This window comes from Moschus berezovskii, chromosome 10 (genome assembly GCF_049115385.1).
Source record: "Moschus berezovskii isolate FMDL1 chromosome 10, NW_MosBer_1.0, whole genome shotgun sequence".
Classification (NCBI taxonomy): domain Eukaryota; kingdom Metazoa; phylum Chordata; class Mammalia; order Artiodactyla; family Moschidae; genus Moschus; species Moschus berezovskii.
The window spans coordinates 4,177,390-4,197,166 of record NC_142469.1 but is presented as its reverse complement, the minus strand read 5'-3'; the positions used below and the strand labels follow the sequence as shown (position 1 = coordinate 4,197,166).

The following is a 19,777-nucleotide window of genomic DNA, read 5'->3' as shown; positions in this document are numbered from 1 at the left end:
TATTTGGAATTTTAGTCCAAATCAAACTAGAAATAAGTAGGAAGAAGAGGTGGAGTTCTGAAAAACAACCACATATAAATGTGCTCAGAAAAAAGAATAATAGTTTTGTTTAAAATCAAAAGGTTTCCATAGTTGAGGACTTAATTATTCATTTAAAAGAAGAGTTATTTTCACTGTGGACTGATCTAGACATTTAGAAGACGAATTATGCTATAAGAAAAGCATAATGTGTCTACTGAACTTTTTTCTTATAAAATCAATGTTCCTAAAATATTACTTCCCAAGCAAACTATATGCGAAAGTAATAATTGTTTATTAATCAAAAATACTAGACAAATAAGCTGATAGAGATTAGATAAGCAATATTACACCGACTTAAATTAATTTCATTCTAATACGAAGAGTTTATCTTAGTCTTAAAAGAAAACAGGCATATGTAAATTTTATGTCCTATAAAATACTGAAAACTTTGCCTTTATAGTCAGCAGACTGAGAATGGATAGAAAACTTAATGTTAAATAGCATAATATCATCTCAACAAAAATATAGGACACATATACTGATTTATTTTCCTTTTTGCATAAACACAGAGAAGTACAAACTATTCAAAAGAATTTTAAAAAGTCGTGCTTTCTCATTTAACGTATTACTGATAATAATATCATATATACTATAGTACTGCTGCTGCTTATTTCCCATAAATGCTGCTTAATAGTCCTTTCCTATTGTCTCAGGTATAAAACCAACCGAGGGCACCATTGCAGCAACCATGGTCACTGATCTCAGTACTGTCAACTAGCTGGAAAGTTTCAACTAGGCAGCTGACCCTTGAACAACATGGGGATTAAGGGTGCCCATCCTCTGTGCAGTTGGTACACACAGACGTCCTCTGTATTCACAGTTCCACATCTGAGGATTCAACTAACTGAAGGTCATGTGGTACTGTGGTATTCACTACTGAAAAAATTCATGTATACATGGACCCAAGTAGTCCAAACGCATGTCACTCAAGGCTCAACTGTGGTCTTTATCTCATTCCCAGAAATGGGCAGGTAAGAATCACAGTCACGAAGCTGTGGAAATATAAGCAATAGGGGAATCAGAAGACTTGTTAACAATGAAAAGTCTTCCCAACAGTCTAGCACTGGAGGCCATAAACATGTTAATCTTTCATATAAGTCTGTATTTCAAGAAAAACTTAGATATCCATGCAAAATATCCATTAAATTTTAATTGATATAGGGAGTACATCTTGGAAAGAGTACAAGACGTGGATTTAAAACTTTCAGAGCACAATTTTCTACAGCTCTAAAACGCTACTTGTGAACGCATAATTACATTAATTCAATGTTTGAATCACTGTCAATAAATACTTTCACCATGATTGAAAATAAATATTTTTATTTTATTATGCTGTTTCCTTGCCTTTTGTCTTCAGAAACATGTATCAACCCAGGCACAGAAGAGCAGAAAAGTTCACAGTACCTCTGTCAAGTATTCAGGGGAACCAGATACTGGGTAGGCTTTGGTAACAAATTTTGCTACAGACGGCATGTTGATAAAACCTTTCCAGATGAAGTTCAATCGAGCCAGGAAGGTACACTCAACTTCAACAGTTCCAGGCATCTCTGGACTAAAAAAATGACATTAAGATATTTTCAGACTAAAGATTTGCTCATGATAAATGTATATTCTACTTGCTCATCAATTATTTCTACTTTAGCATGTCAAGAAGGCCAAAGTAGGACTTCTCTGGTGGTCCAGTGGTTGCGAATCCATCTGCCAATGCAGCAGACACACGTTTGATCCCTGGTCTGGGAAGATCTCACATGCCGCAGAGCAACTAAGACCGTGCACAACAAATACTAAGCCAGCACTCTACAATTACTGAAGCCTGCATGCCTAGAGCACATGTTTCCCAACAAAGAGAAGCCCCCACAATAAGAAGCCCATGCATCGCAACTAGAGAAAGCCTACATGCAGCAACAGAGACCCAGCACAGTCAGAAGTAAATAAATGAATCAAAAAGGCCCAAGTACGTAAAGCTATGATTAAAGAGTTTATATTTCCACTTCATAAAACATACTCATATTAACACAGTCATGTTTTACATGATTTTCTTCTAGACTGGCTTAGGTGCACTAATGGGGTCCAGAGAAATGCAAGCAATTTTTCTTTAATGACTTATTTCTTGCTTCTTAGGATTAATATAATGAAAGAGAGATTTAAAGTCAAGTCTGCACATACTCAATTCTAACTTTTAGAGTCTTTAAAAATCTCAATTAGTTGAAAATATAGGAAGGTACAGTTACCATCTCAAAAGAAAGGCTCCTTTCTTAAGATACACGTCACTTATTTCTGAAGTGTTCCAAGTACAATCTAGCAAAGAGGCATAAAGATCAGAATTTATTTATAAATAAGGGGAAATTACCGTGGAGCAGGAGAGAATGTTGACTTTGGAGATTCTTGTTTCTCCTCTTCAAAGAATTCTGAGGCCAAAATATTTGAGGTTGAAGACAAAGCATCCGCTATACTTTCTGCTTCATTGTCTGAATGTTTACGAGACACGCCAACAACAACTTTCACTTTTTTTGGAGAAAGATCATCTACAGGTGGTGCCATGCGACCTAAAGCCAGAAAACACCAAAATAGACCATTTTTGCAAACTGAAGTTTCTGTAACTTTATCCATTTTCACTTCTAGAAAAGTTATTCACTTTCTAGTTATTCACTTTCCCTGACTGCACTGCTGCATACCTGGGGTATTTTTTAACTATCATCATTTCTCACAATGATTTATGGAACACACCTCTCTTATTGATGTGGAAAAAGAGAAAGTTAAACAACTCAGATAAGCTTTGAAAAGAAAACATTATAACCATACCCTAAAACAGGTAGTCTGACCCCCTAGCAAACATTTTTTAAACTAAACTACACCAAATTCCAACAGTCTTGAGAGGTAAAGTGAAGACCAAGTAAAACAAATCTGTATCCTACATCGTATTACATACAACAGCAATTCATGACATACGCATACTGCAAAGTGACTTATTTACTAGGCATGAAAAACACTAGTAAAGTTTAGAAAATGACACTAGTTTTACCTACAGAACCACAAGAAAAAATCATTCCACCTTTCTAAAAATAGGTCAAGTCTAGTAGTGTTTAACAAATGTATTGTGGGCTACCATTAAATCTGAGATATTACAATATTAAATATTATATTATAAATGTTACTATGTTAATCATTAAATTAATAGAAATTAATAGATTCAAAATAATAGAAAAATTACTAAGATTTTTCCCAAACAAAACAAATTAATGAGTTACTAAAAAATACTATGACACTACAGATAGCTTTCTTCAGGGATAACAATATTTAAAAACACCCTGTCTTTAAGTCTTTACCATTGTATACATTGTAAAAATATGAACACACATTCTGAGAAGACATGTTATTTCTATTATCAGAAAGTTATCAAATTTATAATACATTTCAGTCTCTAATATAGTGATGGAGGGTAGCATACTGATTTAACTTGAAGAATCTTTCATCTTACTGAACAAAATATGTTCAGTATTCCTTTATCATACACAGCAAAAAAATTAAAACTGAGAGCAACAACTCTAGAGTCAATTTAAAAAACTAAGAGTTTTTTACCAATAAACTGAATATAAACTCTTTTTCAACAGATTCCATTCTTTTCTTCACATCCCCATTTCTTACACCCTAAATCCAGTCAGTCTTCAACATTCTCTCAGTATTACCTGAGTATCTCAAAGCTTACTCACCTCCACCTCCAATGCTTCCATTTTAAATAAAACCATTTCATCTCCGTCTTGTATCAGTGCATAAAGGTCTACCACTTAGGTTCCTTCCCCAAAATCTCTACTCAAAGTCAAAGAAATCTTCAAAATTCCAATCTGATCATGTCATTCCCCTGCTAAACACCCTTCAATCACTATCCACTGCTCTTAGATAAAAGACTAAAATCTTTAATATAGCCTACCAAAGTAGGTTTTCAGTAGTCTTCATTGTAATTTGTAAAGTATATTTTGTATCATGATCTTTAACTCACACACATACACACTCCACATACCCCTGTGTTTGTGATGTGTGTAATACATATATGTATGCATGTGTGGAGTTTTTTGTAATATGGCAAATAGTTGGGGAAACAATGGAAACAGTGACAGACTTTATTTTCCTGGGCTCCAAAATCAATGCAGATGGTGATTGCAGCCATGAAATTAAGACACTTGCTCCCTGGAAGACAAACCATGACAAACCAAGACAGCATATTAAAAAGCAGAGGCATAATTTTGCCAGCAAAGGTCTATATAGTCAAAGCTATGGTTTTTTTCAGTAGTCCAGTATGGATGTGAGAGTTGGACCACAAAGGCCAAGCACTGAAGAATTGATGCTTTTGAACTGTGGTGTTGGAGAAGACTCTTGAGAGTCCCTTGGACTGCAAAGAGATCCAACTAGTCCATCCTAAAGGAGATCAGTCCTGAATATTCATTGGAAGGACTGATGCTGAAGCTGAAACTCAATATTTTGGTCACCTGATGCAAAGAGCTGACTCACTGGAAAAGATCCTGATTCTGGGAAAGACTGAAAGCAGGAGGAGAGGGGAAGACAGAGGATGAGATGGTTGGATGGCATCACCGATTCAATGGCCATGAGTTTGAGCAAGCTCTGGGAGATGGTGAAAGACAGGGAAGCCTGGCTTGCTGCAGTTCATGGGGTCGCAAAGAGTCAGACACAACTGAGTGACTGAACAACATAGTCTCTCAACACTGCACTTATCTTTATCAGTGCAATTCACTGCGATGTTTCCCATTTTCTGTTTTTGTTTGTTTGAAATGCTAGTCACTACTCACTAAACTGCTTTCACTGCTGCTGCTGCTAAGTCACTTCAGTCGTGTCCGACTCTGTGTGACCCCATAGACAGAAGCCCACCAGGCTCCCCCTTCCCTGGGATTCTCCAGGCAAGAACACTGGAGTGGGTTGCCATTTCCTTCTCCAATGTGTGAAAGTGAAAAGTGAAAGTGAAGTCGCTCAGTCGTGTCCGACCCTTAGCGACCCCATGGACTACAGCCTACCAGGCTCCTCCATCCATGGGATTTTCTAGGCAATAGTACTGGAGTGGCTTGCCATTGCCTTTTCCAAAACTGCTTTCACTACTACCCTTTAAGTCATAGACTGACTCACACCAACACTAGGGAAACAAAAACCAACTTAAATCACAAGTGTCCACATTTCAAAATGAAAGCAACATTTTAGGAAGAAATAATTCCAATTACCTATGCAAATTTTGCAGTTAAGATCAAAAAGATGCTGTCTGTGTTGACTAGTGGTATCTTTAGACATCGAGTCAACCTCTCCTTTTTGTTTTTCAGATCCTTCTGTCTTCTCCATTGACTTATTAGCTGTAGGTTCCTAACAAAAGTGAAAGTAAAAATGAGGTTAACAGAAAAATTTGGCCTCAGTTATTTATGAACTTGTATTTCATACTGCTATTTTTCCCCAAAATGAAACTGTCCCATTCATAGGCTGTTTCTCACTATTTCTTTAAAAAATAAGTGCTAGATGTTAATTATGACATAAAATGGAGTAAAAACTCAAACATTCCTATTCTCCAAGGCCTCAAATAAGATTTCATATTATTACCTCACTGATATTTTAAAGTAAGAAAAGTCACACCAGATCTCAAAGTACAGTCTGCCTAAGAAGCACCTACAGAGTTAAGGCCTACTAAGAAAATTTCTAAGTCATAAAGACCCTAGGAATCTATATTATCAAGTGTTTAACTGTGTCTGTGATACAGGTGGTCTGTACGCTTCATAGAAACAATACTTTAAACACTCTCAAAAAAACCATCAAACATACTCACACACAGTTTAAAAAATTATTTTTTCTGCTTTAAGAATATTAGGCAAATAAACCTGTTCTGAATCCTCATGTTTTGGGTACTATAAAACATGCTATTTTTATCATCATAATTTACCTGAATCTCCATGGTTGCCTCCTGTTCTTTCATTGGAGCATCACTCTCAATTTCTATCTCACCTTTATGTGTTATTTTTGTGATAGGTCGTCTTTCCACTTCTCTCTGCTCTTTCTCAATCATCTCTATGGTCTAACAGGAAATATTTTAAAGAAATACTTTACAATTAAAATCATAGATGATTTCTAACCTTTAGTTTGTCTGTCAAAAAACAAGTATATACTGAGTACTTGCAAATGTCAGGCTGTTTTAAGTGCTAGGGTTTTAAGAATGAGACCACGTATCTCAGCCCAGAAAGGTTTCTTTTGTGTCTGTGTGTGTGTGTCTGTGTGTGTGTGTGTCGCTCAGTCGTGTCCGACTCTTATGACCCCCCATGGACTGCAGCCCAGGCAAGAGTACTGGAGAGGGTTGCCATTTCCTTCTCCAGGTCAATGTATAGTAACTGGAGGCAACTGAAGTGCAACATTATTTGCAAAGTGATGAAACATAATATTTACATTTAAAATCTGCTTTCTGATCTACTATTTTAGTAGCTGCCACAGAGAAATAAATGAGAACAAGTTCCTCGTAGGTTCTTAACCTGATGTTCTAACACTCCCCAGGACAGTAATTTACTCAAATGACAAAAACAGGCAGTCCCCCATCAGTGGTCTATTGACAGAACATACTTGGTTACAGGGAACAAACTCAGCAGTAAAACATAATAAACAAGTAATCGCAGAAAGAACTAGTAAAAGGAAGCTGACAGTGGAAACATAGGTCCAGTCACTTGTCTTGCCATTGTTAAGTGCAAATTTTCCTTTAAAGAAAGAAGTCTCCGACGCAGATGATACTTGTAGGCATAGATTCAAAGCAGAAGCAAGGCATGTGCGTATTTGGGATTCAGAGGGAAAAAAGGAAACGGTGATACTATTTGCAAAATAAGAGAAATTACACAGCGTGAAAATGAAGAAATATGTGAATGATGTGAATGAGTGCAATCTATCAAATTAAGACCTTTTGCACTTCGAACCAGATTTGGTAGAAAATCAATTTGGAGGCTTAAGATCAAGTATATTATGGACAATTAATATGAACTATAAGGAACCAGTATTTTCTAGAATAAAGGGCTACTACTCTAAATTTAGTATAATAAAAAACATGGGATAATGTGGCTATCTTGCTGTCACAGTAACTCAAAGACACATATTCACCTCACCTTCAAAGGTATATCAAGTTCACAAACCCCAACTGAAAACCCTTGGCATGGTGACTTTCAGGATTTTTCAGTTTCAAAATGCAATATGGTGTACATACTACATATGTTATATAATACACTAGTTAGGTCTGGAACATCGCCACTTAACCAAGTATTTCTGTGAATATGAACTTTCATACATGACACTTCAGGATCACATTTTATCAATAAATTTGTAACAGGGGAAAAAGAAGCCCTTATTTTTCAAAGCTTCTGGTATTTGAAACTGAATTTTATGGGGTTATGAACATACACTTTTTCATTCTGACTTAATTTGGCTCCACGAATTACCAAAATTCATAATCTCTAAACGATGCTTCTGAAATGTGCAAATGTGAGTGAGAATAGATTCACCAATTTTTCCATCCTTCTGATTTACAAAATATAAGGTTATGTAACCTGATAACTGGAGAAAATGAGGAAAAAACATAAAAGAAAAAAGAAAAAATTTAAGAACAGGCTAACGGAGGATGAGGAGAAGGCAATGGCACCTCACTCCAGTACTCTTGCCTGGAGAATCCCATGGACAGAGGAGCCTGGTGGGCTTCAGTCTATGGGGTCGCACAGACTCTGACACGACTGAAGCAACTTAGCAGCGGCATCAGCAATGGAGGATGAGTAATGAGAAGTACAGAACAAAAGGTCTGTAACTGTGCACTCTTGAGTTTATTTTCCTCAGTGTATATACCTTTTCTCTGTGGCTAAAAAATGTAAGTTTTAATATAGACAAACACATATTCATAGATAATCTTACATGTCTGTTTTCTCTTCGTCTCCAAGCAGCTAACTCTTTAGAAGCTAGCTCTTCTGGACTCATTCTTATAAGGTGATCAGGGGTTACTTCTCCTTTCAGCACTTTTTTAAATAATATCTGGAGGTATTTAAAAATGGGAAGGAGAGAAAAACATGTTTAAAAGAAGGAGAAGCTGCTGTATAGAAACTTATCATAAAGATGCAACCTGATTTATAAATGTTTAATGATTCACATATCACCTACTGCAAAGAAAATAAATGACAGCCTTGTGTTCTAAAAACATCATATAAGGCAGCAAAATAAACATTTTGTATAAGAATCAACACATAATGGAGAAGTATGTATGGTGGTGAAGTTACTGCAACACCTATCCAATATCGTATTAAGTCTTCCCAGGGACACACACGATCACAACAGCCAACCCATGACCACATAAAAGCTACTGCCTAAAGGGAATTCACTGAACACGGTCTTTCATATTCTTAAAACTTCGCATCTTAGAATCCTAACAGGCTTGGAGGGAACTCCCAAGCAAACAATCAATTGCAAGAAAAAATCTAAAGGAAATAAATATTTACTTGAAGAAAAGTTTTCAGATTATATAATTCAAAAGGTATCTGATCCCCTGGGCCATGACAACAGAATTTACATGAAGATTTTTCTTAAGAAGTTGTTAGAAGACTTCAAGAAAATATCTCATACCACACTTACAGCAAGTATCATTACACAAACTGTTGCACTCATGTGAAAACGTTGTAAAACTTAAGCAAATATTTAAGGAGTTTGAATCTACACCCATAGCCTCTAAGTCCCAAATAAAAAACCCTAGAAAAAGATTAGGTATTCAATTTAAGTTTACTCCATTGCTAAAAGATTTTTAAAGTCATTTTTAAATTAATATCAATATTTTAAAAGCTATCTTTTCATCAAAATGTGCATTATTTTCTTAAGCAGCGTAGCTCTACTTTCAAATTTAAATCAGAAAGTATTAATTATAGTGTCATGAATTTTGCCTTAACAGATTTTTGAAGATTACATAGGAATGAATTTTTTAAACTGGATTAAACAAAAGACATAAAGGAAAGAATTCATATAAATCAGGTTAACACATATTTAGTATTTTATATTTTAAAAGACACTGTATAACACTAATCACCACTGTGCAGAATTTGTAACTCAATTCAGTAGCAAAAGACTTTATTAAAATTACTGGTCTCACTTCAAGAAATAAATTGTAGATCTATTGTGTTAAATTATAAACCCCTACGTATTGTGTATGTACTCAGTAGAAAAGCTGGGAACACAAATGTCCAGATATGAACAAAATATACTTACATTGTTTTTAGGATCTTTCAAATTGAACATCAAACTTCTATATTTGTTCTTATATTTAGCATCTGTGTCCCGAAAAAAAGAGAAAAGCTCCTTTTCAATTTTTGTGGCAACTTTTGCTGCCTTTTCCTCTGGTACCTTCAAATTTGAGTCTGTAAGTCTTAAAATTGAATAATTCAATTATTTTTCAAATACATGAAGCATACACTATTCAATCTTCTACAGTATCAATGTGTGTTACCTTTTCATGAGAATGTCTTTTAGAGAATGCCGGACACTCTGTCGGATCTGGTCTGCAGAAGGCTTGGAAGCAGGAACGGCTGGAGGATGCACACCAGGCAGTCCCTTTTCAGTTTTCTTCTTCTTTATCTCCTGCTTCTCATGAGCACCTAATTTAAATAAATATCAAAACTCACTAATCTGCTTTTAAAAAAATATTTTCCGTTTTAATGCACAATATAAGTTTATAACAGAGTTGACTGATTAAATATCACTACTTTTAGGGACTTCCCTGGTGGTCCAGTGGTTAAGACTCTGTGCTTCCACTGCAGGGGGTGCAAGTTTGACCCCTGGTTGGCAAACAAAGAACCCATATGCCACAAGAAAAAAAAAAAATCACTATTTTAAAATCACTAGATCAGAATCCATACTGAAATATTCTTGACAAGGAAATTCAAACCTATGTATGATGACAGATGTTAACTAAACTTATTGCAGTGGATCATTCTGCAATATATACATATATCCAAACATTATATGGTACAACTGAAACTAATGTTATATGGCAATTATACCTAAAAAACAAAAGTTCTAAATGAATTTTACTTAGAAACTAAGTTCCCCTGGAGAAGGGAATATATATGTTATTGTTTAGTCACTCAGTCTTGTTCGACTCTTCTGCGACCCCATGGACTGCAGCCCACCAGGTTCCTTTGTCCATGGGATTTTCCAGGCAGGAATACTGCAGTGGGTTGCCATTTCCAGAGGTCTTCCTGACACAGGGATCAAATCCATGTCTCTTGCAGTGGCAAGCAGATTTGCTACAACTGAGTCACCAGGGAAGTTCATTTTATTTATTTACATATATCCACACAATGTGATCGGACAGCCCAAAATGTACCTTTCCCTTGCAGCCTTAGCATCTTTATTCTCTCTTCTTTAAACATCTACATTGGTAAAAACAATAACCTGGTGAAAGCTAACTTTTCTCCTTCACCCAAATAGCCTACAAACAGCTAAAGATAACTAGAGAAAGCAAACACTGGTGCTAACAGATCTCACTTTAAATTTATAACCAAAAAATCTCAAGTGGATAGCTCAATCTACTGCCCTAATCCTATTAAAACATCCTAGAATTTAAATTTGCTCTCCCACTTTCCAAAACTTGTATTTTAGGCTTTTTCCTCTTTCTTCTCAAACCAACAATACCTGCCTCTCTAACTTCAACTTCGGCTGACTTTCTTACTTCATATTTCACTAAGGAAATAAAAACGTCACCTATTTTCCCATCACCAAACCTACTAACTTCATTCACACATCCCCGCTCCTTCTGCATGCAGCCTTCCTACCATTACAGGGCATCAGCTGTCCTTTCCTATGACCAACCCCTCCAGGGGAAACCCATCCCCTCTGATCTCTTCAAGAACTTTGAACCTCAACCATCATCTCTCTCCTACCTCATCAATTCATCTCGCTACTGGATCATTCCCATTAAACTTATAAACATGTTATCTCCTTAAAGAGAAATCCTGACCTCATATCCACCTCAAGATACTCAGGTCATTCAGTTCAGTTCAGTCGCTCAGTCGCGTCCGACTCTCCGCGACCCCATGAATCACAGCACGCCAGGCCCCCCTATCCATCACCAACTCCCGGAGTTCACTCAATCTCATGTCCAGAGTCGGTGATGCCATCCAGCCATCTCACTCTCGGTCGTCCCCTTCTCCTCCCGCCCCCAACCTTTCCCAGCAGCAGAGTCTTTTCCAGTGAGTCAACTCGTCGCATGAGGTGGCCAAAGTATTGCAGTTTCAGCTTTAGCATCAGTCCTTCCAATGAACACCCAGGATCAATCTCCCTTAGATTTCTATTTCCTTTAACAGCAAAATTCCTAGGAATGATATTCCTCACCCTCCATTCCTCCATCCGCCACTACAACTGGCTTTTGTCCCCACTGGTTGGTTGGATGGTTTAGTCACTAAGCCCTGTCTGACTCCTGAGACCCCACGTAGCCTGCCAGGCTCCTCTGACCATGGGATTCTCCAAGCCAAGAATACTAGAGCGGGTTGCCATTTCCTTCTACAGGGGATCTTCCCAATCCAGGAATCGAACCCAGGTCTCCTGCATTGCAGGCAGACTCTCTACCAACTGAGGTATGAGGGAAGCCCAAATAGCTATCTAGACCGCATCTGACAGTTGATCATCACCTTCTTCTCAGAACTTAACCTGGCCTCCAGGTCACCATGGTCTCTCAGTTCTCGTACATCAAAGGCCATCTCTTGATCTCCTCTGCTGGAGCCTCTCTCCAGCCCAAGTTCTAAATGCTGACATGCCCCGAGGCCTCTGCTTCTGTTCCTTCATCCTCAGACTCTGCTATGTAGCTCTTCACATTTAAGTGCATGCTTTAAAGTAACGACTATGCACCAATAAATCCCAAATGTATACTCCACGGCCCAAAGTCCAGACTCATCAGCCAAAGATTTACTCTAAATATCTCCTTGTGGATCTCTTAGTAAGCATCTCAAAATATCCAAAACATTTTTCAATTTCTCCTCCCCAAATCTCTCATCTCCACAAAGAACACCAACACTGATCTAATCATCTGCTAAGACTCTTTTTTCTTTCACCTACCTACATCTAACCTGTCAGCAAGTTCTGCCAAGTCTACTATAAAATGTATCTGAACCTGACCACCTTCACCACCTTTACTGTGCTGTTTCAGGCTACCATCCTTTCTCCTAGATCCTGGTAGACTCCTAACCAGTCTACTCTCCTTCTCTCCTATTCCCGGACAGTCCAGTCTCCACAAAAAAACCAGTGAGCCAGCATTCCCTCGTATAAATTCCTCTAAAGGCTCCCCACTCTATTCAGAATAAACAATAAACTCCTGTCATGGACTCAGAGTTTCTATATAATTTTCTCTCAATTCACCTTCTGCCACCATTCTATCCCTCACATATCTGTAACATTCTAACCACTCCACAGGGACCTTCTTGCTCCTCAAATGCAGACTGCTTCCACTTCAAAGCCTTCAGCTCAGTTGTGCCCTCTGTGGATTCCTGCCTCCAAAACAACTCTGCATTCCTTCAGATTCCACTGCCTCCATTTTCTTTGAAACAAATTCCTCCCATTCTCCTTGACCTTGACTCTCTATTCCATTATTCAAGTTTTTCTTCAGTGCCTAAATTCTCTAATTTTGTCTCCCTATTATTTTATTTGTCTCCCTATTATCTGTCATTTCCCATTAGTATTTAAATGCCATGAGGGCAGGGGTCTTATCTTATTGAGGTCGTTAGTACTTCCCAAGAATTCCGAACAATAATGTCTTATATCAAGTAAAGCAAATCACCTAAACTACTTTTCTTGACATTAAAATATGAAAACATTAGTACACAATAATTTCTACTGTTCTTACTACCTGGTTTTGAAGCTTTTTCTCCTGTGCAAATAACAGTTGTAGACTCTTTTGTCATTTTTTCACTTTTTTCTTCTGAGGATCTCCGAGGTAACACTGGTTGTCCCATCTTTCGAAAAGGTGCTAGCTGCCATTTTTTAATTTCACTATCCCTACAGTCTGATGAGTTTTTGCCTTCACCAGATTCCTAGAAAAAATAGTATTTAATTCATTAGAATGAAAACTACTAAACTATCTTTAAAATACAAAGCAAGCTTCATGAGTATGTAGATGAAACAAACCTAATTAGTATGACACCTTTTTAAGATCATACCCCATTCTTTGGCCCAGTAACTGTTCTGTGAAGACATACATAACTCTCAACAGCAAAAAGGACCTTCATCCTTTCATCCAAAACCCACCTGTTAAGCACCTATTTTCTGCAGAACACACAGTAGTCCATAAAAGGGAACTAAAAAACACTGAGATTATAATCCCAATAACTGTACTAGAAAGAAAATTAAATATAATATTTCCCTTCATCAGCTGTGGATAGGAAAAAAAAGGACAGGGAGAAATTGCAAAGATATCAATTATCTATATTTTTCTTTACTACTATCTAAAACAAACAAAGTCATATTTACCTATAAAAGCATCAAATGTTCAGTGTAGCTATAATTATAACCCACAAAGAACTACAAATGAAACCAGAATTTGGAGACCCTTGCAAACAAGTAATAACATATTAATAAGAACATTATGTATAGAAATAAAATCATAGTTTTTAGGAAGACAGTATATACAAAAAAAACTGATTTTCTCTGGACTGGGAATCCTCTTATTTACTTGTGCTTATTTTCTACCTCTCCAACTAGTTGGAGTTGAGAGCAGGAACATATTTCAATCCATGATACATACTCAAATCCGGTATCATGCTTGGCACAAAGCAGGAACCCAATAAATGGTTCAACATAAAATCATAAGAAGTGATCTTTAAAAAGCATATTCCATAAGCTAAACTCAGAGTAGTTCAAAGAAGATTCAACAATTCAACATGGAAAAGAAAAGGAAGCAGTAATCACTTTATTACTTTATTCATGTATTTATTTACAAAATCAGACTAACCTCAGTTCCTTATCTGGTAAGACTGGCTAGAGGGTTTCTTAAAACACTCAGTGTTAATGCTTTATAATGTCTTTTTAGACAAGATGGAGGTTATCCATGACAAAACAACTATATTTCTGAGTGGCCAAGAAATTGTCCCCAAGAAACGATGATTAAACATTAAAAGAACCTTTCCAAAGGCTTCCTATAAACGTTGCAACGGCACTCTCAGTTCTATATTATCGATTACTTTGGTGCTAATCAAATCAACAGAAAAATAGCAAATATTAGAAGGACATAATCTAATTCTCAGAAAGCCTTGGCAGACGGAAAATGTTGGATGCCACAAGGATTTGGCAAACTGGAACTTAATCCAGATTTGTCACATAAGGAGTGTCGGGAAGAACTTCATTTGTAAATGAGAAAGTTTTAGAGAAAACTTGCTTATGTTCTTCAATCTGAATGGTCAGACTAAAAGATTTCCAAGGTTCCTTCCAACTCTATAATTTGTGTTCACTCAATCTTGAAATTATTATATTTCACCATCCATATATATTTGTTACCAGTGTTTCCTCCATAGAGCTACCTACAAGAATAACCAATGATTAAAAAAATCATAGTAAAAAAAAAAGGTAGACAATGAAAATAAAACTTAATTAGATAAAAGGCTGTGTCCTTTATCCACTTCTCCTGTAACTGACTAAATATCTTAAAATTTCTATTTAGAAAATATAGTAGTTGAAAATGAAAGATGAAGGGAAACCAACTTTTTAAGACACCACATTATAACGGAGGAATTGTGAAGTAAGGCTTCCAAGCAAATACTGGCAACAAAAATCAAAAGAATTAAGATAACATTTCCTTACAGAGAGAACTCTTGCACTTGAAAATAGTAATTCCAAATGTGGTTTTAAGGATTCACAGATATTTATGGAGTGAAAAGCTTTTTAGAAAAACTTCTCATCAAGCACAATTTATACCCAGCCCCACAAGATCACATACACATTCTACCACTGAAAATCCAAATACCAAACTAGAGACTAGACAGAGCACAAAGACTTAAGGAATAAGTCTGCATATTTCAAAGATGTCACTAACTGGTTTCACCAAAACTAACAAAACATTTTAAGTAAACCTTCATTTTTGTGGAAAAATAAATGTGAAAATGTACACTACAACAGTGAAATCTAAAAAATCTCAAATTCTCAGTCAGTCCACACAAGTTCTTAAATAAAAAGAATGCACAATGAGAAGCTCACCCGTTTTAAAATTTTGACCTTGTGCTTCACTGTATCATCTACATATTTGGTTTTGTCATTTGTTGTAGTGTGCTTTGGTAACCCAAGCTTTTCATATTCCATTGCTTTATCTTCACTATGGATTTCAACTTTAGCCTGGTTTCCCAAAGTATCTGGATCGGCTATTTCAGTCTTTTTATCTTCTTCAGCACAACATTTTACACACACATATTCTTTGTCTTCCTCTCCCATTTGCTGTGCTTGAGAAAGACTTAACCCAACACAATCACCATGAAACCAATCATCACATCTCCCACAGCCAACCATAAACCTGGAAAGAAAAAAGAACAGACTGATTTGATACATTTTCTTAAAAACCAATGCCAAGTGAACCTAAACTGAATTTTTTGTGTTGTGGTATTATGCATCTTTTCTGTCCTTACACATTCTATCAGTTCAACATTGTGAAAGTTCCCCAAGAAAAGAATGTTGTATGAAAATGAAACTTTTTAAAGAAGTCAGTATTTCCCCTCTAATGTAAGTGAGAACACACTGTGGTGGGGGGCGGGGCGGGCGGGTGGAGCACATAAAGATAAAAACAAAGGGCAACTGGTCTGTCTACATAATTAACATATAGAATAAGGATATTTCTCCACTGAGAAGGGTTTTAAGTTCTGACATTCAACCTATCCAAGTTACATTTACCCATTTACCACATAGACCTGAATTTATACATAAAATTGGAGTCACTTACCCACCTAATTTAAACGACAAAAAAGAAAAACCAGATGCAAAATGCAACTCAAAAACTAATTTAACGGAGCCTCACTGACTGTTCCTTATTAACCACCTTAACTGTATAACTATTCTTAGAGCTCAAAATATTCTGATTTATCACGTCACACTGATTTAGCTTAAGAATTTTTTACGTACTTTTGAGTGTGAGCTTACTACTTGACCTTGTACTTCAGATAATAAACCTGTTTTTCCAAATAATAACCAATAGTGTATCAACATGAAGATATTACTATTCAGGCTCAGTTTTCTTTAATTTCCAAACAATCTCCTTATATTTCCCCTTTACTGCATTTTATCTAAGAAATAATTTCACTAGCCAATTAAAGTCTAAGGGAATATTTACCACTCTAAAAAGTTTGTTTTTCTAACTTAGAATATCTGGAATTACTTTAGACTAAAATACCAAAACAGATGCATAAACAGCAATTTGAGGGTGAAATTATCTTTTTTCACATACTTTTCAACCCATTGTTAAGAAAATGACAAAAGCTCACTTAATCATGTTTAACATTTTTTTTCTTCTTCAGGTTAGTAATTCACGGTATACCTGAAAGATTTAGGAGAATTTAAATACGTTCTTTAATGATCTAAAAACTTTGTGCTGATTTTAATAGTGCCACCAACAACAAAACTTTTTTTCTGTTACTCTACTTAACCATAGAAAAGGCTGTATTAGATCAAATGCCTATTTACAAAAGCCCTACAAACATATAATCACAGACATTTCAAACACAACAGACTTGCATATTAACCCATAAACTGAAATGGTAAAATAAAGCAGCTGGTGGCGACAGACACCAGTGTAAAACTCCTTTTAAAAACCTATTGTCCAGTAAGATGCTAAAGGTAATATGCTGGGTGATATAGCCGACTCTCTCTAAATATATCAGAGGTCCTATTTTAACAGAGACTATAAAATTCAGAGCACTGAGTTTCAAACCTTGCAGGATGTCTTGAAATCAAGTCCCTGACTGCAGACCACTCCACTCTTCCATTTCGTGTGCCCTTGTCTATATTGTGGACCAACCACTGCTGTGCACTAAGGAAACTTTGTTTTTTCATGTCTGTAATTCACCGAAGTAGTGATGCTTATGCTAACCTTTTAGGGTTAAGTCACCATTTCTTCAATGGTTCATTAAAAAAAAAAAAAAAAAAAAATTGAAAAAAAAAAAACAAAAACAAAAAACTCATGCCTTAAGTAAAAATACATATTTTGGATTCACAGCCCTAGTGAGAAAACTTTCTAACAATGTGGTATTTGTCTGCAAGATAGAAATGGTTTCTAGGTGTGGAAGATTTTAGGTCTATTGCATGTTTCAACGATACAGATCATATAGCCAACAGAAAAATACAAAGCTTAAAAAATAGTAAAGTTCTTCTATTTCAGACTGCAAAGTTGTAAGAACTCCCATTTCTTGAAAATAACTATCTAGGTTGATTCTTTTGAAATATTTAAGGAAAGTTAATGTGTTCCCCATCACAGCTATACTAACAATTTCTTCAAAGCCAGCCTGGAATAGTTTCACTATGACCATAGCTATGCTTTTGTCCCAAATCCAAACCTAACAAATTATAAAGCACATATTGGGAAATTTCAAATCTTTGACCAGGGAAGAGTCACTTTATGATGTAGAATGTATTCACTATATCACCATACCCCAAGTTTATTCTGGAAATATCTCCTCAAACTTGAGAAGCTCTGAAAAACAAATCTCAAAACTATGGTGCCAACCACAGATGTAATCTTAATGATTTATATCTTATGTAAGTAATACACTTAAATATAATTCTGAGAAACCAAAAAATTACACTGACGAAAATTGTTACCATGTCCTAGGGGAAAATGTAATTGACTTGAAAATGAAACTGGAGAATTTCAAAACAGGAAATAATTAGCAGTATTACAAACTTTATTAACCATATATGTATTTTTAAATGGCTTTTCAAAAAAGAGAAGATACATTGTCTTCCCTTTTCATGATATTCCTCAGGGCTTAAAAAAGGAGACAGAGTATGGATCAAATAGCTAATATACTCTCCCATTTTCTGCTCTGTCCTTGAAATTCTCATCACCAACAGGCAAAATCACTCAAAGAAAAGACTATAACCTGGGTGTTAAATATTTCACCAAAAATAATTAATGTGTGAAGTTTAGCTCTGAATTAATTGGACCAAGTCAGCATGAAATCAGTTAAATGGAAAAGTTTAGAAATATTTGTTGTGTTCTACTACTGTTATATGTTCATACACAAAATTGTAAATCCTACTATAATTTAAATAATTTAAAATGTAACACTAATTCTAATCTTTTTGGCACAAATTAAAACATATTCTTAGAAAATTTTCATGCTTCTTCAGAGCAAACCACAAAGGCAATATTGAGAATTCCTGTTCTTAAAAAGTCACAAACTCACTAACAGAGCTATTTTAAGATAAGCCATCAAGTTCTAAGTATAAAAGTAATTGAGACTGTATTGCTGTGAATGGACATGTACTCACTCTTCCCTAGGATGAAATGATTTCCACATAAACACTAAATCATTGATGTTGTCACTAACAATCTAATCTGCAGAGAAAAATATTTATCTATCAAACTTGTAAACTCCTGAGAAAAACCAGAATCACTAAGAGAAAAATTCCTTTTAAGAAAAAGGTTTCTTGCTTAAAGCTATGACTCCGTTATGCTAAGTAGACTTTTTTGTTTCTAAATTTCATCCAATGAACTAATCTTTTAAAACTGGACAAGAAAGTGTAATACAAACTGAAGATGCAGATGTCACCTGGAGAGGGAGGGAATACTAGAAACTACAACACAGGTATTATGAAAAGACTAAGATTTCGTCCTTTCAAAATGCCAACTAGCTTATGTTTAAAAGAAGTTCAAAGGTAACTTTTAAAAAAAAGATTAAATAGTCTGGTTTTTACAATAATGAATATGCCTTAGCTGTAAGAAGAATCTGGAAGATAAATGGAAGCCAAAACAGGATGAAGCGTAAACTGTAAGGCAGTCGATGCCTACTGCCTTTAGGACATGCACAGAAGTTTCTTAAGGTCAAATATTACCTTTGGCCATGCCATGAACAAATCTGTATTTAAAAATATAATTTCAAAAAAAATAAAAATATAATTTCCAAATGGAAGCATAAACAAGAAGCTAACCTCAGCTGCATTATATATAAAATGCTGAAGTAATAAAATAACCTTTATAGGAATAAATATGTCACAAGTGCTTAAAAAAAAAGTCACATTATCAAATAGTTTTCAATGAATGTAGCTAGTGCATGAGATCAAAGAAATGGATGAAAATTATTTCCACATATGTCCTTCCTAATAAATCCATATACTTACACATGGATTAAACTAGGAAAATTACATGGTGCATGGCGGTTGCATTTGCGTAACCTCAGTGTACACAAGCAGAATGCTTCAAAGAAGTAGTGAAGGCTAATTAACATGTAAAGAAAAAAACAATAACTTAGGCTTCTTTATTCACATAATTGAAGTAATGAGAAATGTTGCTTCCAAAATTGATTTTCCAATATAATATTCATTTCCATTACATAGGGTAAACTCAAAATCCCTACACATCTAATATTAGAATATTAGATCATTTCCCAGATGGAGGCAAAGAAACTCTAGGTTTTATAGGGTAGATCCAAAAGGCAGCTTTAGGTAAAAGAACAATGGGACTTAA

At 35.6% G+C, this 19,777-nt stretch overlaps 1 protein-coding gene across 6 annotated transcripts in view; it reads right to left on the bottom strand.

The window, feature by feature from the left end:
- PHF3 (PHD finger protein 3) overlaps window positions 1-19,777 on the bottom strand; it is a 92,658-nt gene that overhangs the window by 6,543 nt on the left and 66,338 nt on the right. For all 6 annotated transcript variants that reach the window (XM_055433593.2, XM_055433595.2, XM_055433594.2 and 3 more), the window contains 9 exons: window positions 15,307-15,616; window positions 12,968-13,151; window positions 9,575-9,722; window positions 9,337-9,493; window positions 8,002-8,118; window positions 6,011-6,142; window positions 5,307-5,442; window positions 2,432-2,627; window positions 1,486-1,633 (listed from right to left, as the gene is read on the bottom strand). In XM_055433593.2, coding sequence (XP_055289568.2) covers window positions 1,486-1,633; window positions 2,432-2,627; window positions 5,307-5,442; window positions 6,011-6,142; window positions 8,002-8,118; window positions 9,337-9,493; window positions 9,575-9,722; window positions 12,968-13,151; window positions 15,307-15,616 — 1,528 coding nt within the window. The remainder of the gene's footprint in view (window positions 1-1,485; window positions 1,634-2,431; window positions 2,628-5,306; window positions 5,443-6,010; window positions 6,143-8,001; window positions 8,119-9,336; window positions 9,494-9,574; window positions 9,723-12,967; window positions 13,152-15,306; window positions 15,617-19,777) is intronic.